At 35.7% G+C, this 27,139-nt stretch overlaps 1 protein-coding gene across 2 annotated transcripts in view; it reads left to right on the plus strand.

The window, feature by feature from the left end:
• Positions 1–27,139, plus strand: part of ATL1 (atlastin GTPase 1) — a 99,673-nt gene that overhangs the window by 54,680 nt on the left and 17,854 nt on the right. For both annotated transcript variants that reach the window (XM_025390995.1, XM_025390994.1), the window contains exons 3-9: positions 181–428; positions 3,269–3,403; positions 3,867–3,971; positions 6,122–6,172; positions 7,831–7,887; positions 25,513–25,605; positions 26,618–26,756. In XM_025390995.1, the coding sequence (XP_025246780.1) occupies positions 181–428; positions 3,269–3,403; positions 3,867–3,971; positions 6,122–6,172; positions 7,831–7,887; positions 25,513–25,605; positions 26,618–26,756 (828 nt within the window). The remainder of the gene's footprint in view (positions 1–180; positions 429–3,268; positions 3,404–3,866; positions 3,972–6,121; positions 6,173–7,830; positions 7,888–25,512; positions 25,606–26,617; positions 26,757–27,139) is intronic.

Consider the following 27,139-nt stretch of genomic DNA (forward strand, 5'->3'; position numbering starts at 1 on the left):
CTTCCCACCTCAGCCTCCCAGGGTGCTAGGTTTACAGGCATGAGCCATGGCACCCAGCATAAAGTGAGCATTTCTAATTCCAGTATGCTCCTGTATCAGATGTTTGAGAGTTGAGAGATACATATACATTTCTTGGCACTTTGAATGATTAGCTGAACCAGTCACTGCTCTGTTCAACAGGTGGATTTTCGGAAAAGACATATGAATGGAGCTCAGAAGAGGAGGAGCCAGTGAAAAAGGCAGGACCAGTCCAAGTGCTCATTGTCAAAGATGACCATTCCTTTGAGTTAGATGAAACTGCATTAAATCGGATCCTTCTTTCGGAGGCTGTCAGAGACAAGGAGGTTGTTGCTGTATCTGTTGCTGGAGCATTTAGAAAAGGAAAATCATTCCTGATGGACTTCATGTTGAGATACATGTACAACCAGGTATGCAGGAAGTACTTCAAAAAGTTTTCTTTCTTCTGTGCTTCTGTCACTTCGTGTTTTTGTTTAATGGTGTTCAAAATGTTCATTTCTATTATTATGTACCCTATATATGAACCAGCTAAAGAAATGCTGTGGTGTAACCATTCCAACCTCAGTGCTTTGGGGGCCAAACTACACAGACCAATTTTCTCTGAAGCTGCTTTGTTGCATTTCCCTTAGAATATGACTTATATTTTTATTCTTTAAAAAATAGACACAGAATATCCTGATTATACTTAAATGTTATAGTGTTTAAAATGTCACATAACTTTTGTATTGTAATCACTTTTTTCCAACATTTAGTATGACATATTTCAAGCATATAGCGAAGTCAAAAGAATTTTATACTAAACATCTTGGTATCCACCACCCAGATTCTACCGTTAACATTAGTATTCCTGCGTTATCACTTATGACTCCATCTATTCATCCCTCTTTCCAGCCATCACACCAAGTTATTCTTTGATGCATTTGAAAATAAATTGCTGGCCGGGCACTGTGGCTCACGCCTGTAATCCTCAGCACTGTGGGAGGCCGAGGCGGGTGGATCATGAGGTCAAGAGATCAGTACCATCCTGGCCAACATGGTGAAACCCCATCTCTACTAAAAACAAAAACAAAAACAAAAATTAGCTGGGCATGTTTTCCTTGTCCTTCAAGGTTATTTTTCAGGCTTATGGTTTTTATGAATATCTCAATGTAGATCATTGACTCAGAGTGAATGTTATAGAAATGTTATTATGCTAATTAATAATAATCACAATTTATTCATTGAAGTATGCATCCCAAGACATTTTTCCAGGTAATACCTTATTGGAAAAATTTCAATTTCCACCTCAATAGTAATTATTGACTACCTGCTAAATGTCCTAGATTGTGCTAGGCACTATGGTGGATACCAAAGAAAACATACCATAGATTTTGCATTTAGGCATCTCACGGTTTGGCCAAGGAGACAGAATAACGATAGGTGAAATATTTAGAGCATCATTACATGGTGATATGGTGATTAATATATTTCTTTCTTTCTTTCTTTCTTTCTTTTTGAGATGGAGTTTCACTCTTGTCACCTAGGCTGGAGTGCAGTGGCACAATCTTGGTTCACTGCAACCTCTGCCTCCCGGGTTCAAGGATTCTCCTGCCTCAACCTCCCAAGTAGCTGGGATTACAAGCATGCGCCACCATGCCTCGCTAATCTTTTGCAGTTTTAGTAGAGACAGGGTTTCGCCATGTGGGCCAGGCTGGTCTTGAACTCCTGGCCTCAAGTGATCTGCCCGCCTCAGCCTCCCAAAGTGCTGGGATTATAGGCATGAGCCACCATGCCCGGCCTGATCGATATATTTCTAAGTGTAGTTCAGGGAAGGGCATATAGTGGGCAAAAGCAACTGGAGAAAACTTTATAGAGATATTGGGAGTTAGAATAGATTTTGAAGATGTGTGGATCTGGATCAGAAAAGGAAAAATGGACATTCTGGACTATGAGGAAAAAGTATGATATATGTATTAAACAGAGTGTACACCTTCTTCCCTCGAGTGGAAATTAAGTATTGGAGATGAAGAAGAAATAAGATTGAATAGGTTATTGAGGCAGATAATAGAACAAATTCATAGAAGAACCAAAGCGCTTGGTAAGGGTTTAAAATGCCTTTTAGAACAAGATAAGATATAATTAAATAAGTTTTTCTTTAAATTAGTTTATGTAGATTTTTTATCAGTCCAAGTAGTCCTCTCCAAAATTCCTCTGCATTCGTTAATGTAAGGTTTTAGATTGGAGAATTATCTAATGAGATCTTCCAAAAACTAATAACTTATTCTCTGTAACAAATATCAAAATGGGGGTAACTACTATCAACCAAGGTCACCAATTACTGACTTACTAAATCTATGGGATATTTTCCATTCCTTATCCAACTTGATCTTCAGCCTTTATACAATTGATAGTTTTTCCTATTCTGTCTTCCTTTGGCTTCTCAAACCCCACTTGTAGCAGTACTTGTCTACTCCTTCCTGCTGTCCCGGCCCTGGTCAGGCCCTCAATCGTATTTTTGACCTTTATTATAGCACCCACCCCTTATCCCTTCTAGCTATCATTTCCCTTCCCTACTAACTACCCCTACCTACTTCTAGAATAGTATCTCTCTACCACAACTATGATGATAATTCATCTCTGCTTCTTCATAACTTTCCATTGCCTGCAGGATAAAATCTGACTCCCTTAAGCACCTTACAAGGCCTTTCAGAATCTGGCCATCTGTCCAGCCTTTTCCTGCTACTTGCTTCCTCCTCCCCCAAAACCAAAGCATAATATGCTCTCTACTTCCTTCCTTTCTGCCTGCCTGCCTTCCTTTCTGGAATGCCTTCTCCAAATTTGCTCCCCTGGAAAATTCCTAAATATTTTTCAAGTCTTAGCTCAAACATCCTATGTGGTCTTGCCTGACCAAGGGTTATTTCTTTTTTATGCTACCATTTATGCATTATATATACTTCCATTTTGGCATGCATTTATTGCATCATAATGGTTTGTTTGCATGTCTGTCTCACTGTTAGGCTGTGAATGTCCTCTGGTCTGCAATGATATCTTTTCATTTTTATATCCCCAGGACATATCAAAAATGTGGCAGATGGTTGCTCCTCTGTAATTATTTTTTGGATGAATAAAGTGATTGTATTGATGCATTAGATGTGCATATGTTGTTTCCTTTTAACTAGAATTGGAGAGGGATAAGAATCAGAATGGATGAATGGAAAAAAAACTATACACACATATCAAGTTCCATATCACAGACTTTATTATTTTATAGGAATCAGTTGATTGGGTTGGAGATTACAATGAACCATTGACTGGTTTCTCATGGAGAGGTGGATCTGAACGAGAGACCACAGGAATTCAGATATGGAGTGAAGTCTTCCTTATCAATAAACCTGATGGTAAAAAGGTATGATGCTAACTTCCTAAATAAAATTGAGTTTTCACTTATAACAGTTACTACTTTTTAGGATCCTTGAAGATGCACTTTTGAAAATTAATTTTGATCATTTGATATGAAGCTTAAAGTGGGGTAGCATCCTATAGCATGATCTTTGTTTCCCTTTCTTGTGATCAGGGTGGGCAAAATTATAAGGATGATAGAATAGCAGATCAGCAAGTAACATCTGTATTTTGTTTCACTGCTACATAAAGTTTCTGTAATGTTGGATTACTAGTAAAAATTACTTATAATAGTAATCAGCAGTTAATATTTTTTATTTTCTGTGGCATTCATGGTATGTGTAAGAAATTATCTAAAATAGTATTCATTAATAATGGTTTGCTTTAGTTCTTATGATATTAATATTATGGTAACCCTAATGACCTAGATGTTCTATAAAACATCAGTAATGTACTCTTCTTGCCTGCAGGTTGCAGTGTTATTGATGGATACTCAGGGAACCTTTGATAGTCAGTCAACTTTGAGAGATTCAGCCACAGTATTTGCCCTTAGCACAATGATCAGCTCAATACAGGTATGAAATAAAATAAACCCATTTTGATGATGTTTCTTTAACTAAAAATTATGAGTATATGTGTTTCTATATACATGTGATAATGAGATAAACAACAGAAATTGGGAATCATATATATTATTTGACTCAATTAGCATGCCAGTTCTTGTGATTTCTGTAAGAGTAGAATTGTTTTTGTTATTGTAGTCTAATTACTGACAAACTTTCAAATTGACTGCTTTGGTTAGAAAAGGTCATATTATCTTATTGGGATTTTTGTTGTTGTTGTTTAAAGCCTACAATAAACTCAGTAACATAAATCTTATATGAGTGTACATTGAGACCATCCATTATAAGTTATGTTTAATGAAACAGGATTTATAAATATAAATTTTGTTCTACATAGCCAGTAGAACTAAATGTAAAAACATTTACATGTGTTCATAGCTTTTAAAAACACCTTAATGTACATTTAGGAAAGTAAATATCTTGTATATAAAATTTATCTTTCTTTCCTTTTTTCTTTCACTTTTTAAAAAGTTTTATTTTTGAGGTTATTGTGGGCTTTCTAAATTGTCCTGAAAATCCTTGTAGAGTTTTATTAGAACCATAGAACCCATAGCATAAAAGATTTTAAGACTATTTTTAGATATTTTCAATCCACTGGCAAAAGCAAAAAGAGAGAGTGGCCAAGGAACAGGGCAGATCAATAAAAAAAAGTAAGAGAGCTTAAAAATGCAGAAAAGGCAAAGTAGTTAGGATGAGTGAGTCAAGGATGAAATTATAAGCAAGCATAGAGAATGAAACTAGTAAAGCAGCAACAAGGGCGTCATATATGGTTAGGACAAACAAGACAGGGTAAACAGAAGGAGGAAGGAAAGACTGAATTTATTAAATAAAGGACTTTAAAAGTCATAAAAAATGTTATGGTTATAACCTATTTAATCAACTTTTAAAAATTAACTTTTCTTTCAATTGACAAATAAAAATTATATATATTTATCATGTACAATATGATATTTTGAATACATACATTGTATAAGCCTTTAAAATACCGACTTAATCTAATTTATTCATAATTCACAGTGTAAGCCATAGTTATACAAGCCTATTTAAACCAGATTGAGTTTGCCTTTTCAGTATTACTCATTATTTATATTTGACCTGAATACATTGAATATTTTCATAGAAAAATCTGCTAACTCCTTAGTAATGACTATTTTTTATTATGTGAGAAATGATGATGTTATTTAAATAAGTATACAAAGTATTCTTTTTATATCACTATATAAACATATAAGCCTCCTTAACTTTTCTTTGAAGTTAGTGATATTTATTCCCCTCAAAAAATGTCATCTTAATGCTGTGATCTGTTCATGAAGCAGCAATGCATATGTATAAGGCTGTGAGCATGATATTCAGAACCTAACTTCCATGTGATGAAACTCTGTTCAGACATAAATAAAATGATTAATTGTGAAGAAGTCAACATGATTTTTCTTTTCTTTTCTTTTCTTTTTTTGAGATGAGTCTTGCTCCGTCGCCCAGGCTGGAGTGCAGTGGCGCGGTCTCTGCTCACCGCAAGCTCGGCCTCCCAGGTTCATGCCATTCTCCTGCCTCAGCCTGCCGAGTAGCTGGGACTACAGGCGCCTGCCACCACGCCCAGCTAATTTTTTGTATTTTTAGTAGAGACGGGGTTTCACCATGTTAGCCAGGATGGTCTCGATCTGCTGACCTTGTGATCCGCCTGCCTCGGCCTCCCAAAGTGCTGGGATTACAGGCATGAGCCACTGCGCCCGGCCAACATGATTTTTCAAAACAAAATTTTCCATATGGCTTGCTGAGATTTAGATTGCTATTATTTTGTCTTGCTTGGAAGAATGAGTTTTTTTGACTCATTCTTTAGGTTCATAAAATAATTTTAATATTCTGTCTCCAGAGCAGATGGCTACTGTATTTCTAGAACCATTTTATAATCATTGTACATTCCTTATTGTCTCTCAACCTTCTTTTACTTCTCTCTCAAGGTCTTACAAATATCATCATGTAAGCAAGTATAAAAGAAAGTTCATTTTTGTGATAACTGATATTTTTAAAAGTAGGGAATGATGAAGTAAGTGCTTAGGATGATGCCAATTATCTTATCATTGTGATTTTATTTCTTTATCAAGGTATATAACTTATCCCAAAATGTCCAGGAGGATGATCTTCAGCACCTCCAGGTAACAATATTTTCTTTTTTGTGTATCTGGTAGTCTTTGGAATATATATAGCAGAATTTTGGGGAATGATTTCAAAACATAATCAGATTCTGATTCTGCTGTTTACACAGGAACTATTGGCCCAATTAGGTGCCTGGTAATTACTGCCCCAGACTGGTTAATTTATAAAGGAAAGAAGTTTAATTGACTCACAGTTCAGCAGGACTGGAAAGGCCTCAGGAAATTTACAATCATGGCCGAAGGCAAAGGGGAAGCAAGGCACTTTCTTCACAAGGCAGCAGGAAGAAGTGCTAAGCGAAGTGGGAGGAGCCCCTTATAAAACCATCAGATCTGTGAGAACTCATTCACTATCAGGAGAACAGCCTCCATGTTTCACTTACCTTCACCTGGTCTCGCCCTTGACACGTGGGGATTATGGAGATTATAATTTAAGATGAGATTTGGGTGGGGACACAAAGCCTAACCATATCAATGAGTAACTACCTTTCTCCCTAGTTTGACATCAAATTTCATATATTTTTTAGAAAAAGAGTCACACTGCAAGTCACAGACATTTAAAAAAAAAACACAACTGAGGTGATAAGGCTCAATCTAGCCTCAGGAAAACTACAGAGCAATCACTGCTCCAAAAGGAGCAGAAACAAAGAAGCAGAGATTCGGTTTACAAATAGTGACAGTACTGAGAAAGTTCCCAGGATCAGGATTAGCACTAAGGAGCACAACTCTTCAGGTTTTATTATGCTCTGGGCACAGTGTATGTTTCTTCTCCTCTTTCGAATTCATTTCAAGATTCTCCAGGGCTGGATGCAGTGGCTCACACCTGTAATCCCAGCAGTTTAGGAGGCTGAGGCAGGCAGATTGCTTGGGCCCAGGAGTTTGAGACCAGCCTGGGCCACATGGTGAAACCCTATCTCTACCAAAAATACAAAAATTAGCCAGGCAGGCGTGGTGGCACATGCCTGTAGTCCCAGCTACTCAGTAGGCTGAAGTAGGAGGATCACTTGAGCCGGGGACGTCAAGGCTGCAGTGAGCAGAGATCATGCCACTGCACTCCAGCCTGGATGACAGAGTGAGACCCTGTCTCCAAAAAAAAAAAAAAAAAGAAAAGAAAAGAAAAAGAAAAAAGACAAAGAAAAGGACTTTCCATTCTTAAGCTAAATGCCTAATGTTTTTGTAGTAATCCAAGCCATTGTGCCATTAAATTTCCTCAGTCAACAGCTTTTGTAAATATATCCTACATACTTTACATCTCTCTGGTCTAATTTATACATGTTCTGCTTCTAAAGGTCATTTAGCATGTTTCCTTCTTCCCTTTTGTCTCCCACAAAAAATTAACCCACATTTTAGATATAAAAGGTGTTCATTTTAAAACATAAAAGGTGTTAATTTTAAAAATAAAATGTAAATTTTATTTTTAAATGTACTTTATGTCTTTTATTCTTAAATATCTAATTACCATGGCTCTGCTTTACCTATTCAATGCTTATTTCCTGAAAATGATTATTATAATCTTCTTAATATAATATTCTGTTATAGCTAGGGGAAAAAGTAAATGAAAGAAAGCCAAGAATTAAAACTTTGCAGATGCTAAAGTTCTCTCTCTCTCTCCTCTCTCTCTCTCTCTCTGTGTGTGTGTGTGTGTGTAATTTTTTTTCTAGCTTTTCACTGAGTATGGCAGACTGGCAATGGAGGAAACATTCCTGAAGCCATTTCAGGTGAGTGAGGGTTAAATGATGGTAAATTCTTACTAGATTTTCCTGAAGACTGTAACCAGGTATATTAATTAGGGTCATGTTTCCTTTTCTTTTTATTTCATTGAGAAAACATTTTTGACCTATTTTATGCTATTTGATGCAAGATAGAATGAGATAGAAATGAGGAAATAGAATTTTAAAGAATTATTTTTTATAAAAGAAATGTGGAAATGAAAGATGAATTAGGCATTCTGGTTCCCAGCAAAATGTCAGCTTTTTTTTCCTGAACTCAAAGTGACTGTCAAAGTGCTGGGATTAGAGATGTGAGCCCCTGGGCGCAGCCTCATTTATGTACAAAAATTAAACATCCAGCCATATCTTATGAGATGTATTAAAACATAAGAACGTGTTAATTTGAAAATAAAAGGATGGAAAAAGATATATCAGGCACATACTAAGTGAAGGAAAACAAGTGTCTATATTTTGTCAGTAAGAATTATTTAGAATAGAGAAGTTCATAATAATAAAAAGTTATTTCACCAGGAAAACACAAGAATTCTAGTCAGGCATGGTAGCACATTCCTGTAATCCCAGCTACTCAGAAGGCAGTGGTGGGAGGATCACTTGACCCCAGGAGTTCGAATCCAACCTGGGCAACATAGTGAGAGACTGTCTCTTGAAAACAAAAATTCTAAATTTTTGTGACAAATAGCCTCAAAATATATAAAGATCAATAGAACCATAAGAAGAAATGAGTAAATCCACTGAAACACCGCTCTCCTAAGTATTGATAAGTCAAGTAAGCAGAAAATTAGTAACAGTAGAGAAGATGTGAAACCTAGGGCTAACAAGCTTGCTTTATGGTGCATGTATAGAATAGTGTAAGTAACAAAGAAAACACATTACTCTTAAGCATGCAAGGTGTATGTACAAAAATTTACCACGTATTAAGCCACAAAGCAGGTCTCCACAAATTTCAAAGCACTGAATTCATACTGACCTCATTTTGTCATCACAGGACAATTTAGTTAAAAGTTAATAAGAAAGTGCTAATTTTAAAAAGCATATTTTGGAAATTTAAGCACACAATTCAAAAATAATTCATGGGTTAAGTTAAACTCATAATAGATATAGGAAAATACTGCAAATTGAGTGCTTGAAAGAAAACATACATATTGAACATTAAATGCTATCATGAAAATGGTACTTAGAGGGAAAAAAATATAGCCATAAAAGTTTTATATTAGAAAAAAAGAAAGGCAGAAAATTAGTGATAAGTACAAATTAAGAAGAAAAAATAGGCCAGGCGCACTGGCTCACACCTGTAATCCCAGCACCTTTGGAGGCTGAGGCGGGTGGATTGCTTGAGGTCACGAGTTCAAGACAAGCCTGACCAACATGGTGAAACCCCATCTCTACTAAAAATACAAAAATTAGCTGGGCGTGGTGGCGGGCACCTGTAATTACAGCTACTCCGGAGGCTGAGGCAGGAGAATCACTTGAACCTGGGAGGCGGAGGTTACAGTGAGCCAAGATCGTACCATTGCGCTCCAGCCTGGATGACAGAGCGAGACTGTCTCAAAAAAAACAAACAAAAAAAGAAAAAAGAAAAAATAACAGACAAAAACTAATGAAAATAAGAAAGAACATTTATAAAAGCTATATGTCTCAAGATGGATCAATTTTAAAAACATAATGTGGATTGGAAAAAAGCTAGTTGCCAAAGACTATTTACAGTAGGATAACTTTTTTTATAAAGGTCCAAAATGAGCAAAACTAAACAATATGTTAAGAATATAAAGACGTGTGATAAAACTATTAAAAAAAAGCAAAAGTAAAGTAGTATTTACTACTGGAGAGGAGAAATGGGGATGTATCAGGAAGGGACACACAGGAAGCTTCAATATTATTGGTATTTTCAATTATTTAAGCAGGTTTGTGGGTTCACGAGTATTTATTTTATTAATCTGCTTAATAGCATACATATATGTTACATGCATTCTTTTGTAGGTATCATATTATGTAATAACATTTTTCAGTCTAAAAAATCAATAGCATTTCTTAAAACCAGCGATTACAACTAGCAAATATAAGTTTTAAAATATATATACCATTCATAATAGCAAAACAAAACAAAAATCTTTAGTAATTAGCCACCAAAATATAAAGACCTTTCTGGAGAAAAATTCAAAGGTCTGTTAAAGACCATAAAGAAAAAATTGTATAAACCAAAGAGATATAATATGATCACAGATGGTATGATTTAATGTTGTAGAGAATTTAATTCTCAACAAATTAGTCAAACTCAGTGCAATTATAATTGAAATTACAACAGGATTTTTTTTGTATATCTTCTACAACTCATATGGAAGAATTAAGCCTTGTTTTGATTTGTCAGGTTTTCTTTTTTTTTTTTTTCTTTTCTTTTTTTTTTTTTCTTGAGACGGAGTCTTGCTCTTGTTGCCCAGGCTGGAATGCATGCAATGGTGTGATCTCATCTCACTGCAACCTCCGCCTCCCAGGTTCAAGCCATTCTCCTGCCTCAGCCTCCCAAGTAGCTGAGATTACAGGCGCCTGCCTCCATGCCTGGCTAATTTTTCTGTGTGTTTTTAGTAGAGATGGGGTTTCACCACGTTGGCCAGGATGGTCTCAAACTCCTGACCTCAGGTTATCTGTCCGCCTCGGCCTCCCAAAGTACTGGGATTACAGGTGTGAGCCACTGCACCTGGCCTTAAGTCAGTTTTTAAGAAGGAGATCTAAATTAGGGGGCTCAATACACACTGCAAAGCCATAGCAATGAAAATGGTGAGGTCCTACACAGATACAAGAGCAAAGCTCAACGGAACTAAACAGTTTAAATACACTCATATATATATGGGAGCCTGGTAGTCAATAGAGGTGGCATGATAAACTGGTGGGAAATAAATGGATTAATAGTTGGGTTTGGAAAAATGAGTTGACTATTTGGAGAAAGAGCTGGATTTTTACTAAATACCATAATAGAAGTAATCTCCAGATAGATCAAAGAACTAAATATGAAAGTTAAAACTATAAAGTTAATAGAAGAAAGTGCTGGAGAATATTTTTCTGAACTGAGGTGAAGAAACATTTATTAAACCCTCCAAAATAAACCATGTAGTAAAAAATTGATGCATATTACTACATCAAAATTAAGTATTTCTATTTATCAAACGACTTTATAATCAAAGCGAACAGATTTGTAGAAGATATTGACAATGTCAAAGTCAACAAAAGATTACTAGACAGAACATACAGGAAACCTGCAAGTAACCAAAACCTGGTTCCCAGTCAGAAAACAGGCAAAGAATATTAATAGCCAACCCACAGAAAGGAAACCTGAATGGCTAATACATTTTTGAAGGGATGTCAAGTCTCACTGATAATGAGATAAATATTAAAACAACGATGAAATACCACTTTATACTCATTAAACAGGCAAAAAGTGGCATATGGAGATGATACCAAATGAAAGCTAGGATTTGGGTAAATGGGAACACCCAGGCCGTATCGTTGGAAGTGCAGATTGGAGCAGCCATTCCGTGGAGCAGAGGAAATATGTAAGGATATTTACTGATAGAGTAATAGTAGCAGGAATTTGGAGACAATTTAGGTGTCCATCACTAGAAGAATGGATACATTAAAATTTGGGGAAAACATGCTCTGGAATACTTTCCAACATCTAAAGGCAGTGAACCAAAAGTACATAGAGTAGCATGAATAGGGCATTAAAATTTGTACTGAAGTAAGCAGGAAAAAGTATGAGATTTATAACATGATACTATTTATGAATATTTAAAATGCTATACATACACAAAATAATATATATTAAAGTGAGTGTGGATGGGAATGAATGGTTGAGGAATGGGAGTGAGGATCTGGGAAAAATATGGTGAAGTGAAGTAGCACGGAGAGATGATGTATGCTGTGATGAAGGAGTATGAATTCTCCCCTGAGGGCTCGGGAACCTGGTGCAGGGAGGAGGTGAGGTAGAATAAAACCAGTCTTGCTTGCAGTCTTCTATATGTTTTACAATATCTACTAGACTCTGTTGTCTTTTTTATTTTTAATCATTTGTTAGGTTGATAGTCTAAGTGTTGTAAGGCTATTGTTTTGATTTTCTTCTTCTCTAACTTGTTACTGAGAACCACTGGCAAACCAGAGTAGGGAACTCCATTGTAAATTACCGAAAGGGACTGTAGGTCTAACCAGCAGATGTCACTGCTCCTTACATTTTGCCAGACACACGAATACTGGAAAAGACCAATCAATGCTGTGATAAAACAGATGACAGATAGGTAAATATTGATGGAGTTACTGCTTTTGGTTAAAAAAAAAATGAGTTGAAAACAAACAATGGAAAAAAACTTTAAGAGATTACCCTAGTTAGTAAACTGTTGGCATTATGAAATATCAGTGAAAAGAAAAAGATTTTGCTGACTGAGTCAACAATGACTCCTAAACATGTTTGGACTTGTAACTCTAACCATCTGAAATTGAAATGAGAAGCTCATTAAGTAGTAAAGGTGGCATCCAAAGCCATTTTATAGTATTTTAGATTAAAGCAACCAAATCCAAAACAAAAAATACTATACATTATAAAATCAAAAGATAAAATGCAAATATATTCAAATCTCAAAACATACATGAGTTAAATAATTCACATTTCAATTAGAAAAAGCGTAGAGAAAAACTGCAAAGTAAAATAACTTTTAAATGAAATTTCAATTAGGCAATCTTTTTCAGCAGGTCACCACCTCCACCCTCTTCTCTTTGAGAAGTTAACAGCTTTATTCATTTGGGTAAAGGTGTGGGGAAATTTTAAACATTGCCCGAGACACTACGGTGAGGGGTAATGAAATTTTAAAAATAATTTTGTATTAAAATTAAACTAAGGCCAGGTGCAGTGGCTCATGCCTGCAATTCCAACACTTTGGGAGGTGGAGGCAGGAAAATTGCTTGGAGCCCAGAAGTTTGAGATGAGCCTGAGCAACATAGTGAGACTGTATCTCTACAAAAAGGGAAAAAAGAAGAAAAAAAAACCTCCACAAAGAACTACAGCGCCTGTAGTCCCAGCTCTTTGGGGGTGGGGGCTGAAGTGGGAGGATGGCTTGAGCCCAGGGGTTTGAGGCTGCAGTGAGCTATGATTGCACCGCTGCACTCCAGCCTGGGCAACAGAGTGAGAACGTGTCTCAAAAAATAAATAAAATTAATTTAAACAAATTTAAAATAGAAAAATTCTTAACTCTGAAACAGAGTACAATTATAAATCATAAACAAGACCTATAATAAACAACAAACATGAAGGCAATTAGCTGGGGAAATGAATAGCTAAATTAACAGATTAACTTTATTCTTTAAAATACCAATTTATATCAAGCTGTAATCAAACACACAAAAATATGTTAGTGTATTTAAAAAACCATGGTTTAAAAGAGAGAATTAAAAGCTAAGCGATTCAGTTTAAAAGCAATATTGAAGTGCAAGTTTAACCAGTGGTGTGCTGGTAAAATGTTTAAAAGTGGCTAGGGAGAAGGGAGGAGGTGAGCCTGATATATATTATTTGCTAATTTTTATGGTGTAAATACTTTTACCATGGCCAATTTCAAGCTACCATGGCATCAACCAACTTGCAAAAATTCCTCAAAATTTAACAAATGCTTTTTGCAAGCTCTAATGAACCAGTTCTAAACTATGTAGCATACCCTGGAAGTATAATTCATATTAACACACAGTATAGAGTTATCTAAGTGACATTAGTTATTTTCTCACCTGTTTTGCTCACTATGAGTATTTGAATTTAAAGTATAAAATCGGGCAGGAGCTACTTTATCAACATATCTATCTATAAAATAACTAGGTTCTTTATATTAGCTTCTCTACCTTAGGACTTCCAGTTTTTGTTGAGAATGACAATATTTTTTTGTTAATTTAGACATGGCTGTATATAATAACTGTGCAAGTTTTATTTGAGTAATAACACCCAGTTTGCTGTAAGAACCTAGAGAAAATATCTTGTCATATGCAATAGATTTGTGTCTATATTGGTATGTTATGAGTGTTTTTTTCTTGGTCATTTAGACTTGCATAAGCCATACCTGGCCCCACGTTGCTCTGTACTGGGATGGTCACATCCTTGGGTCAGGATCCCTATGACTATTTCTGGATGTTTTTCATGTTGTCAGACATTATTTGAAGTTCATTCTAAATACAGGCTGCTTATCAACACCAAGCAAGGCTGTCTTCCTCTAATGCTTTGTTAAATGATCAGCCACCAGTTACTTGTTTCCCCAGGAAAGGCTCTTTTTCCACTTGTATGGCTCTGTGGCTCTCTCTGTGTGTGCTTGTCACTCTTGTCCTCTCAGTTCTGCTGGGCTGTGGTGGTGGAGAGGGTTCACTCTGTCATGTGGTAATACAGTAAGCTTGTTATAGGGCCTAGGCTAAAAACAGATCCCCCTTACTAAGAAGACCCTGCATTATACCTTTAAATGTACCCTTTGGCAATAGCAGCCCAGGAGTTTATGATTTAATCATTTCATGCCTTCTAATTATGTAGGCTATAAAGAAATAGAAACATTCCTTATTTGCTAAAGTGTATTATAGTCTCAAGATTCGCTTGAGTCAATGTTTTAGATGTCAATACATTTCTCAGTGGCATTTCTACATTGTGGGTCTGTTTCTAGTAGGCTAGTCTTCTAAAGCCCGTTTAATCTACAGCAGATTTAAATAGTGACCACGATGTTCCTGAGCCTTGGTTCCTTTAAGCCAGTCCTGAATATATCTGATGATTCCTGGATCTCTTTGAGGCCCAGAGCCCTGAGGTAGTTGGGAATTTTAGCAGGATTTAGGCTGCATGGCTCACAGAGAAGAGATGGGGCTGCAGCATATCTGTAGCCTTGGTGATTGATGCCTAATTAGGTGTTTTAGACACCTGGGTTAGAATCATTTCTGAGCCATACCACAGTTCTACTGAATTGGAATCCCTGTGTTTAGACCAGGGAATCTGCACTCTGTATGTCATTCTTGAGCACATATTTGAGGACAGATTTAGCCACTGGGCACACTCCAGCAGACAGCATCTATGGCAGAAGGTTCTGGTAGCAGAGAGATAGGGCACCATTTCTATGTACATTTCTGTGTACAGGTAGTTAGTAGATTAAGGTTGGCCTATAATAAGAAAGTAGGAAGCATAATCCCTAAAAAACTTTCCTTCACACAAACTTGACTTCTCTTAGAAGCCTTATTTCTTTCTTGAGCATATATTTTAGGACTATTTACATTTATTCTCTTTTCTTCCATCTCCTCAGTGTCAAGTACTTCACTTTCTGGAATTAATTCAGCCCAGTTTTCACCCATAGCATGTTTATTAACCATTTTCGTACACTTTAAAAGCCCAGCAAGACCTTAAACTTTAGAAAGAGATTCAAATTCTCTTTGTGAGATAAAAGTAAAAACTCAATTCTTCACATTCCTTTCAGTGGAGACGTAATTATTAGTGAGCACATCAGTCTGTGCCAGTTTTAAGTTAAACTGAAGTTTGCTGAAAAATAATAGAAGGGGAAGCATATAATAATACTCTGTTACATTAAGACAGGTACTCTGTTTCTCACAATTTCTCATTCAAATGGGGCCTACACAGGGCAATTAGGAATTATTTTACTCTAGTTTGCTTAATTATGTTTGAGGACCATTTATTCCCATTATTTGAGAATATCCATTTGCACAAAATTATTTGATAGTGATTTAAGCTACTTTGAAACAAAACATGTTTGGTCAAATATCTGTGATGATTATAACTGACAAGTCATACCTGATAAATGCATGACCTCACTGAGAAAATGAAAGGCTGATGTCTGTCAGCTTGGGCTGAAAATGAAAGGAAATGATGTGGAAAAAGACAGCTGAGGAAGTTATCTACCCTATCCCATGTTCTGTCGAGAGAGCAATTTAGGTGATCTGAGAGCTGTATGGATTAGAAGAAATACTTACCTGGCTACACAGAACTAGGTCAGTGGTGTAGACTAGGATTCTCCCAATTTCTACATTTAGGTACCTGAAATGTCTAGAAGAGCAGTAACAGCAGTTTATTGCATGCTTATTCTGTGCCATGCACTGTGCTAAGCATTTTTCTTACGTTGTTCAAATTAGTGATCATTACAGTTCTATAAAACAAGTAATGTTACCACTCCTTCTTTATTCTCATCTTTAATTTTTCTGTTCAATGAGAAGTACTGAGGCTGACAGTAGTTGAGAAACTTACTCCTGGTCACATGTATCTTTAAATTGTAGAACTGACCTCAACCTAGGCCACAACTCAGAGTGCTTGCACTTAATTACCATCTTTTAGTGCTTCTCTTTGCTATCTTAATCTGAGTCACTTACTGAGCTATATTTTATTATCTTACATTTTAATGTGCCTATCCCCTCTCACTAATTAAATTATAAATGCCTTATTAGCAAGAACTTTGTCGTTGACTTTTTGAAGTCTAGAGCATCTACCATGCTGTTAATAAAGCATGTGTTCAATAAATGTTCACTAAGGTGGTGGTATTTACATATTTGGGATTATAAATAGTCTGCATATACAACTCAAAATTGAAAGACCTGGATTCAAGATCTGGAGCAACTATTACATATCCAGCCCAGTATTGTCTCTTTATACTTTTAAGGTAAGAACTATAACCAAACAATATTAAGTCATAAGTTGACATGAGAGTGTCCAAAATATTTGTACTGGGCATGGTCCCTTCTTGAACTGGAAAAACACAATCATGAAATTCTCCTTCAATGGGTAAGGGTAGTAGAGTTGCTGCATTGAAAGTGTCACACTGATGGGTGGTAATACAAAAAGAAAATACCATATTTTGTTAGTTAAGACTAACAGAAAAATGTTGGGTGTTTTCAGTTAGCAATAGTGATTGTACTGTATGTGGTACCATCACATTTAAAGGTGATCCTACAACATGGTCTGCAGATACTTCAAGTAATTAGATGAAGCCGTAACTGCTCTGAGGCAAGAAAGATAAGCCTTGGTTACTGGATCAAGCAATGGACCACAAAAGGCACTGAATCTTCACTGTTGTTGATTTAATACTTAGCATGGCTTTTCTTTTTAATAAAAAGGAAAGAGTTATGATAATTTGGAAGGATTGATCTGCCCTCCTATTAGCTTGTCCCTAATTTTTCTGCCCATATCCTTGGAGAGTTTGTGCAAAGATTCTTCTTCTTTTTTTTTTTTAATTATACATGTTATAAGTATTCTTAGCTGCCTTGGGATACCAGTTCTTCCAGTGGATTTTCTACCTGCAATATCCATAGACTTCCCTATCTATAGGTTCCTGATTCATAGAGAACAGAGGATATTTTGGTCTTGTTTTTATCTGAAGGGCCACAAATTTATTTTGATTTCTATTTTGCTAAATACCCAAGCCCTATGAAAAGTCAGTGATACACTGGAGATCTCCAAATTGGCAATTTCTCATTCAACCTTTTTTTTTTTCTGAGTCTGTATTTTATATCTGAGCCTCATATGTTTTTTCTTCCATATTGATATTTTATGTCTGAAAGTTTCCTGAAGTCAATTTTTAAAGTTTCCTGTTGATTCATCTTTATTTTATTTATAATTTAGAATCTTTATCCAATTGATATTTAAGAGGAAGTCTTCCAAAATAGCCTTCTGTAATTTTTTTTATTTTTCTTGCCCCCTAAAGGCCACTTAATTGTTAAAATGTATTATCATTATGTTTTAATGAACAGCTGGATTACTTAAATATTCTCCTGGTCTTTCTTATCCCACTGTTTTTAACCATTTTTTTTCCCACCTGAAGGTCTAACAATTAAGTGAACTAGTTGGAACAGAACTGATAGTTCAGGACAGTAAATATTTAACAAGTCTGCAACAAATTTTTATCTTTCTGGGTTAAAAGAAATTCCTTAACACTCAGCTCAAGGCCAGGGTTTAAATTCAACTTCCATAGAATAGCCTTCTGATCTAGCAGTTTTAAGTAGATTTGGGCAGTGTGCCCATTCCTTTCCTGTGAAAATTCCTGAGGAAAAAGTAGCTTGTTTAGAAGGTCAGGGGAAGGAGCAGAAGGAACTGAAGGGATGTACTGAGTGGTAAAAATAAAACTGAGTGAAAAGAAATGCAAGGAAGGCAGGTTTCAGAAGGTTACAGTGTGAAATGTAGAGACTGCATTTTGGAGTCAGCATTTTATTTTGAGGCCTCAGTTTATTATGTAAAGAAGCTAACTAATGAATGTTGGTATTTGTCTCAATATTTAAAGAGCTCCTCTTAACTGTGTTGTTTATTTTTACATGTCCAAAGTTCACCATAATGGCTACAGTTATTCTCATTTTTTAGAAGTTTATTTACTATTATTGATACAAAAATTAGGGTTGTCATTTAATAGAAATAGGAAGCAGAAATTCTTCTAGGAGGAGGTTGTAGTTTTGATATACAGAAACCTGTAACATAAAAGTTAATCAATAGTATGTGCTCATGAGAAGTGTTTTGGGTTCGTTAAGCAAGCAGAGGCTAGGACAGAGTTGTATGATTAATAATCTGACAATTACTGATTTCGTATTATGTACCATACAAAGTGACTCATGCATGTATTGACAAGACAGAGAGTGTCCTCTTGAAGGTTTTGTAGGGAATCTAAGGCAAAATTTGATTAATTACTTTTGCATAAATTGGTTGCCAGCCTACCAGACTTCCAACCGTTAGTCTTTGGGGCAGTGTGAATAGGACTGAAGACTTCTTAGGCCTATGCTTCCATCTGTTCTTTATAGAGCACTTTTGTATTCATTCAGTGATACAAAACAATTCAAGACAAAACAAAAACACATGAGACAAGACTCTGTACAAATTGTCAAATAAAAGAAAGCAAAGCAAGCAGCCAAAGAACAAGCAGGCTAATGGCAAAAATATTCATTGAATGGTGTGCCCCCAAACCAAAAGTTCTAAGAACTTTATACAAAAATTAGGTCTTATTATTGATCAGGTGAATGTACTTCCAAAACTAAAACTTGAGTTACTCTATGCAAAGACTTAGGACTAATGACCTTATATAAAGACCTGTACGGTTACAAAATCCTAGGATAACAAATTAATTTAGCAACAAGAGCTCAATGAAGCAAATCAGAACTCAGATTGTTGCTGAGACAGACTCACCTGGAAGCAAACTGAAGGACAAATGGAATTTGGGAACAAGGCAGAAAGAGAATGCACCTACTAGTCTAAGAGTCACAGAGAATGCTGCCAAGTGAGGGCGTTCAAAAATGGTACAATGAGACTTCCAGAATTGGCAAAGGATAAGACCATCGCTCAAAATATGACTTAAAAAAACAAAGCTAAATTTATTGCTTAATGAAGTAGAGCTTTGCTGGTGAGGCATAGTCTCATTGAGCAAAGCAAACTGAAGACCACATGTAGGCGTCAGAGGCTTGTTTTGGAGTTTTGTGTGTTATGGAAGCAAGATGGGTTGACATCAATCTGAGAATATGTCTTTTGTTCAATGTGTTGGATATAGAGGTGAAAACAGTAAGTTTTCTGGAGTGAGTCTTTGTCCACTTGACTGACTTTTAAAGCAATGAGGCTCTCTGTTGGCTTTTGGTATGGGTTGTTGATTGAAGTAATTGTTACTTACTTTGGGTTTAAAACCAGTTCTGGTGTTTACTTTTATCTGAAACTGAAATTAGAAACTGATTAAATGTATTAAAAACCAGTTCAGGTATTTACTGGCAGTTTTAGAAGATGTAGTCTTTTTCCGTGAGTGTAGGAATAATTTCATGTATTTATAATGGATGTGCACATAAATTTACTGTTATTTTTCAAATAACATTTATTTCATATAAGCTTTTTATACTGACATGATCAACTCATGTGTTGATATATTCCACATACTTATTAGTAGCTGTGTGTTATCATATTAATGTACCATAGTTTGTATAGCTATTTCTCAATTGTTGAGCATTTGGATTTATTTCAGTTTTTCATGGTTACCAAGTCATGCTGTAATACTCCTTTTGAATAATTTCCTGAAAGATATAGTCTCCAGAGGGAAGCTAATAAAATTAATCATGATTTTAAAAAGTTAGATGATTATTTCATTTGTAAGCTAAGTATAGTATAGGTCCGTCACTTGACCCAGTTGCCTGACTGAATTTAATTTTAAAAAGTATTTGTGGCTTCATATGTTTTTATCTGAGCAAATTAGGCTAATTTGTATTCTTGGTTTTTATCTCTACTTATATGCATACATGAGCAAATCAAGATTCTGCAGTGTAGAAAAAACTGATAGATTTTGACATAAAGACTGAATTTCATAGAAATCCATACATGATGAATGGAAAGCATATAGATTATCTAGGGAGGGATGGGGGATAGTAGGCATGCTCCTCCCTATTCATGAGAACCAATTATTAAATATACAGGAATTATATAAACCAGTTATTAAACTTTTAATAGCTTGGAATCAGCTATGATGGGTATATTTACACCACAGAAATTGGCAAATGCTACGAATCAAGGCTTTCGTTCTTCTTTTTGTCAGAGAGCCAGTTTATCAGCACATCACTGGATGAGAACATCAGGCAGGAAACCTAGGAGTTGGAACATTGCCATTAATTTCATGATTACTTTATATATTGGTAATTTTTAAAAATGAAACTATATTTGCTTCTATACCACACATGGTCCTCATTATTTTGAATTGGGAAGATGCCAAGTGAAAAAGAAAGATTAAAAGCTCCCAAGAAATATGCAAAATACAGCCAAATCCACATACTTGGTTTCATTTATCCTGGTTCATGAAACTCTATTTTGCAAAAGTTACTTCCCAGCTAAATCTATTTCCAAAATACATGTTTTAGGAAGAAATATTCAAAACACAAATTATTATATTTTGACAAAAATTGTGGCAAAAAATGGACATCTATTTAAAGTTAGCAGGCTACTTAAAGAGGGTGGATGTGGGTATTTTTAATTCTTTTCTCTACAAGAATCCCTCCTCTCTCCCACAAGAATCTACAAAACAAAATAAGAGGGAGGAGAGGCTCCATCTTATGGAAACAAGAAAGATCCATAATCACACACCACTTAGAAGTGACCCTGTTTAAGGAAAAAAGATGTGATTCAAGGATTTTATGTCCAGCAAAATTGACTTTCAGGTATAAAGGGCCACAACTATTATCAACATGTAAAATTCCAAGGAATATTGTTCCCATGACCCTTAATGCAAAATCTACTAAAGAATGAATTTCAGATCAGCAAAGATGACATAAGGACTAGGAATGATCATTAAATGTGTATTTGTTTGTGGAACTTAGACTAAACGAGGGACAAAAGGGAGAGAACATCATATGTAATGTCTATTTTCTTCAAATAAATAAATGAATAGATAAACTAAAAAGTAGGAGAATGAGGAGAGCATGTGCCAAATTTAAAAAAAAAGAACTTTCATTAAGTATTCCTAGTAGTTGATGGTGGTATTGGTACTGCTACTCTGCGACTGTTGGGTATGTATTATAGCATTGAAAAAATGAGTAATTATGGGATATCATAATTCAGCCATCCCTGATGCATTAACAATCAAGACTCTTGATTCAAGATTATTGGATAAGGAGATCTGGATATAATATAGACATTCAGTGGAAACTCTATAGTTCTGAATTTGAATTGGGAGTGTCAGTATGAATTTATGAGATATTTTTTCACAGACACACACACAATTTTATCCTAGCTCTGCCCACTGAAAAGGTCTAGAAACACTGACCAATGCAGCAGCACTTTGAGCATTATAATCTTGAAGTACCATATTTCACTAAAAGAAACCAGTGCTTCTTAGAGAAATGCCCAATTCTAGGTCTAAGGCAGGAAATGAATTTGGAACAACTTTGGGGAAAATAAAACTGTTATAAAGTTATGTTAGTTATTTTTTTTTTGTTTGTGATACTTGCCAGTTTTTTGAATTTGTAATTTGTATTCCTCATTCTAAATAAATATTCACTTTCAAGCCTAATTCTGCATTCTTTTTCTCACAGAGGCTTTCCTCTGCCCCACACTACCCCACAGATTATGTAAGCTTCAGGCCCCATAAAACCTAGATTCCCACCTGCCTCTCTACCACATATGCATAATGAGAGCCCCTGAAGAAGATAATGAAGCAAATGAGGAAACAATAAATGTAATAGAGGAAAAATATTTAAAGAGATGATAGAGGAAAACTTTTCTCGAATGAAACTTGAATCGTCATACTATTTCCCTAGGGAAAACTGATACATTCCAGTCAATATGAGAATATACTTAGTAAAGTTATTGAACTTTTAAGAACAAAGGATCCACACAGAGTTTTCCATAGCAATATTCATGGAAAAAGATGAATGATAATTGACAAAGTTTTGAAAGAGTCACCCCAATAATTTTTATATCCTGCCAATTGTTCATTAACTATGAAAGCAACAGAAGATATTCTCAAAAATGTGAGTACTCAGGAAATACAGCAATCCTAATACTGCTTCTTGGAAAGCCACATGGCAAAATTTGGCCCACTTTTATTAAAAATAAGAGCTCAGATATGGAGAAGTTGACAGTGAAAGGATTTTTGATGCAGTGAATCCAATTAAATATAACACTAAAGCCAAACAACTTTGAATATTGTGAGTATAGAGCAGATTGTAAACATTTTAAACCCTGACATTCTGAAATTGATAATTAAAAAATGAGAAAATCATTTATTCAACAAATCTGTATTGAGCACTGATTCTGTGCCAAGCACTGTACTAGGTGTTAAGGATACTATAATGAGCAAGAAAGAGATTCAATGTTTGCCTCCAGAAGGCTTACAGTCTATAAATAATGCACCATAACATTATGGTTTGGAGTTATCTATTTCTTTTTCTGTCTAGTTCCCCTTCTAGCAATAGAACTCCTCTTTCCAATTCCCTTTGGTTCAGGTGAACCTGATGACATTCACCCCTTACATAGGGGTAAAAATTCAGACCATCCCATCCCTCTGACCATAGTGATTATTTCTGGACTGGGATTATATGATCAAATTGGGCCCATTCCTGGAAATTTCCTGAGATTGCTGTCATGAAAAACTGACTTGCACTGGTGTTGCTAAGCTAGCAGGGTGTGAATCTGGATCTCAGTGGTCATCTTGGCCATTATGTAGAGAGGACTGTTCAGAGAGAGAAAGAGCCTTGATGTCATTTAAGTGTCCCAAATCCTTCTGAAATCACCTACACCACTGACCTTTCCAGTTGCAGAACCAATTATCTACTTTTTTGCTTAAACTTGTTGGAATTGGATTTCATTACTTACAATTGAAAGAAGTCCACCAGATTCTAGTAGAAGTGTTATAATAGGGGAAGTTCAGGATGATATGGGAACACATAGCAATAGTACGTATATAAATTGTCTTATAATTTCCATATGCATTTTGTAGTATCTTTCAATGTTTATTATATTTTAAACATTTTTACTCAAACTGCTTTTGGTTTTATTTCAAAGTTATGACATGTTAAAAGTAGAAGGAAGGGAGGAATGGTAATAGGAAATCTGAGAATGCTGATTTTCTCATGGCAGGGAGTTAAAGGTGAAACATATATTTAAAAAGCATGACTCCAAACAAATCAGTAAAGACAAAAGACCTGATCAGCCTCTTCACAAAAGAGAATAAACACAAAGGGCCAACAAACATAGGACAATGTGCTTAATTTCATTAATCATCAGGGAAATGCATATTGAACACAATGGGCTAGGCTACTAAACCACACCCTCCAGAATGTTTAAAATTAAAAAGACAGAGAATATCAAGCATTGGTGAGGACAACGTGTAGCATCAGGAACCCTCTAAGACTACTGGTAAGGTTATAAATTGGTACTTTGGAAAACGGACAATGTCAGCCAATCCTGAACATGTGCACACTCTCTACCCAGTAATTCTGCTTTAGTTATAAATGCAAAAGAAAGAAGACAGAAAGAAGACCAGAAGACACATGAATGTTCGTAGCAACACTATTCATACCAGTCAAGAACTAGAGACACTGAAATGCCCATCTACAGAATGAATTAATAATTATTCACATAATGGGAAATTGTGCAGTAATGACTATGAATGATAAACAATTATGCAATAATATAATCTCACAAATATAATGTTGAGTGACAGAAACTAGACCAAAAGAATATGTCATGTATCATGTATGATTCCACTTAACGCAAATTATAAAAACAGGCAAAACGAACCGATGCTGTTAAAAGTCAGGCCCATGGTTACCCTTGAGCAAGGGGTCATGACTGGAGGGTGGCAGGAGCAGGGGCTTGTGGAGTGCTGGACATTCTCTGTTTCTTGATCTAGGTGCTAGTTACACAATGTGTTCAGTTTGTGAAAATTCATTAAGTTATATACGTAATGTGTGGTTTTCTGTATGTGGACTATATTCCAATCAAAGGTATAAAAAGTTAAACACATGACTCCCAGCTCAATGTTTTCCAAAATCTTTGTTCTTAACTTCAAGTGAATTTATTAGAACTTCTAATGGTAAAAAATCATTTACTTGAAATTCAGCAGTATTTTAAATGTCATCTTATCTTCCTTTTAGTCAGTTAATTTCAAGTGCATTTTAATACTTTTTATTTAAAATGCCACATACAAAACAGTTCCACATTTTATAAAACTGTTTTTCTCCTTTTTCTTCCTTTTAGCCCTCCTCCATTTGTGTATGTACCTAGGGAGATGACTGGATGATGTTCACCAAATGTTAATTATCGTTAAATCCAGGAGATGGGATTTGGGGTGCATTTTTTTTTTTATTTTTTTTTATTTTTTTATTTTTTTTATGAGACGGAGTCTCGCTCTGTCGCCCAGGCTGGAGTGCAGTGGCACGATCTCGGCTCACTGCAAGTTCTGCCTCCCAGGTTCACGCCATTCTCTTGCCTCAGCCTCCCCAGTAGCTGGGACTACAGGCGCCCGCCACCATGCCCAGCTAATTTTTTGTATTTTTAGTAGAGACGGGGTTTCACAGTGTTAGCCAGGATGGTCTGGATCTTCTGACCTCGTGATCCGCCCGCCTCGGCCTCCCAAAGTGCTGGGGTTACAGGCATGAGCCACCGTGCCCGGCCTGGGGTGCATTTTTAAATTTTCTCTCTGGACTTTGCTATCTAGTTTGAACTTTTTATGATGAGCATACATGCATATCATTTCTATAAAAACATTAAAACAATTTCTTTATAAAAGAAAAGCTAATCTCATATCTTATGCCTGTATTCAGCCATAGCCATCAGAAAGGAAGATTCCTAGGAACGTATTCTACACAAAATCTGATTATAGTGACATAGCTCCATTCAGGCAGTTTGGGAGTCATCTCTGTCATCTCTCAGTGGGGTGCTTTCATGCTGGCATTTGTAGGCAGCTTTCTGTTCACATTTAATGGAAATAGGTAGGATGATCTCATAGGGGAGAGACTGCCCAGACACTTTCAAAGGTTTTATGTTTGATTTTTAATTCAGCAATGTGGGAAAGAACGATATTCAAATGACAATGATATTATAATTGGTTTCTGTAAAAAGCAAAGGGAGGCACCTTAAAGTCCTCATATCTATCCTTTCTTATCATTTTTTAGAGTCTGATATTTCTTGTTCGAGACTGGAGTTTCCCATACGAATTTTCATATGGAGCTGATGGTGGTGCCAAATTCTTGGAAAAACGCCTCAAGGTTTGTTAGATATTTAGGTGCATGAAATTTCACTGACAATAATCTAGAATTATTTTTGTTGGATCATTTGGTGAATAGATACTCAGTAGCCACAATCTCATTTGTTATGATATTAATGACACCGGTAAAGAATTCTTTGTATATACCTATAAAACAAGAATTTACTCCTAAAGATAAAACTTTTACTTTGAAGAACTAAGTCACTTCAAGACTGATAGTGCAAATATCAAGATTCAGGTTTTAGTAGAAGTTTCAAAGCCAATGTAACATATATCTAATTTTGAAATCCCTGGAGTCAATCTTAGAACACAGAATGTAAAATTAGAAGGCCTTCCACTTTCTGCGTCGTGCTAGTTCAATACTGTACAAATTGTTACACTGAGCAGATATCACCAAAAGTGCCTACTGGGAAATCAGGGAGAAAGATCAAAATTTACAAAAATGTTCCTTGAGAATTGAGATCTCTGAACCTATTAGGTTTACAGTCATAATAGTTTGTCTATATTAAAAACTATCAAATATGTATTTACATAAGGTGGGAGGTGAGGGTGATTTGGCTTGTAAGTAAACACCCAACTATTCAGATTCCATTCTAGAATTTAAATATACACTTACCAGGTGATAGGAGGCTGTCTTGAATATCTACTAAAAAGAAAGTAGAAATATCTTACTTTCTCTTTGTGGCTCCTATGAGTACTTTGAATTAAAATTTGAATTTGTAGAAACTAGCCAGAGTAAAGCCCTATTAATTTGTATTAAAAATGGGAAGGTCCATTTGAGTTAGTATAAGGGTAGACACTTGCTAATTATAACTATGCCATGTGTTTTCTATACTTAGACATGACTGTGTGTGGCAAACCACCCAAAACTTTCTTCTTTCTTTAGTAGCAGCCCTGTCGTGTCATTTTTATCATTGTGGGACCAAAAAGACATAGCAAATATAAGATGCCACAGAATTCCTTTGCAAAATTTATGATGAAAGTAGTTCAAACTTCAGAATGATTTATTGCAGGTCTCAGGGAACCAGCATGAAGAACTACAGAATGTCAGAAAACACATCCATTCCTGTTTCACCAACATTTCCTGTTTTCTGCTACCTCATCCTGGCTTAAAAGTAGCTACCAATCCAAACTTTGATGGAAAATTGAAAGGTTTGTGTCATTTAGTGACTATGTTTGCATCACTTAGTCTGATTATAAAAATGTCATTTTATCTACTGGGCTTATGGCTGATAGTTTAGTTTATCTACTGATAGGAGGCTGATGATTAGAAATTGTCAGGAGAATAGGGCATCCTGGGCTGGTGCTCCTCCTTGGCGAACTGTGGGATTCTGTGGGCGCTGAATATATACACTGCCTGCAAAAATAGGCCAGATCCTGAGTTCACCTAGAAGGCAGTAACCGTCACCTTCTCATCTCTGTGCACTGAGAAGTGCTCCTTCATGTTTTTATGCTTCATTTTCCTTATCTACATGAAAAAGGAAAACAGATGTCTATAGTATTGGAATTCTGTATTAAGTTATATAATTAGAGAT

The sequence above is a fragment of the Theropithecus gelada genome, chromosome 7b (assembly GCF_003255815.1).
Source record: "Theropithecus gelada isolate Dixy chromosome 7b, Tgel_1.0, whole genome shotgun sequence".
Classification (NCBI taxonomy): Eukaryota; Metazoa; Chordata; class Mammalia; order Primates; family Cercopithecidae; genus Theropithecus; species Theropithecus gelada.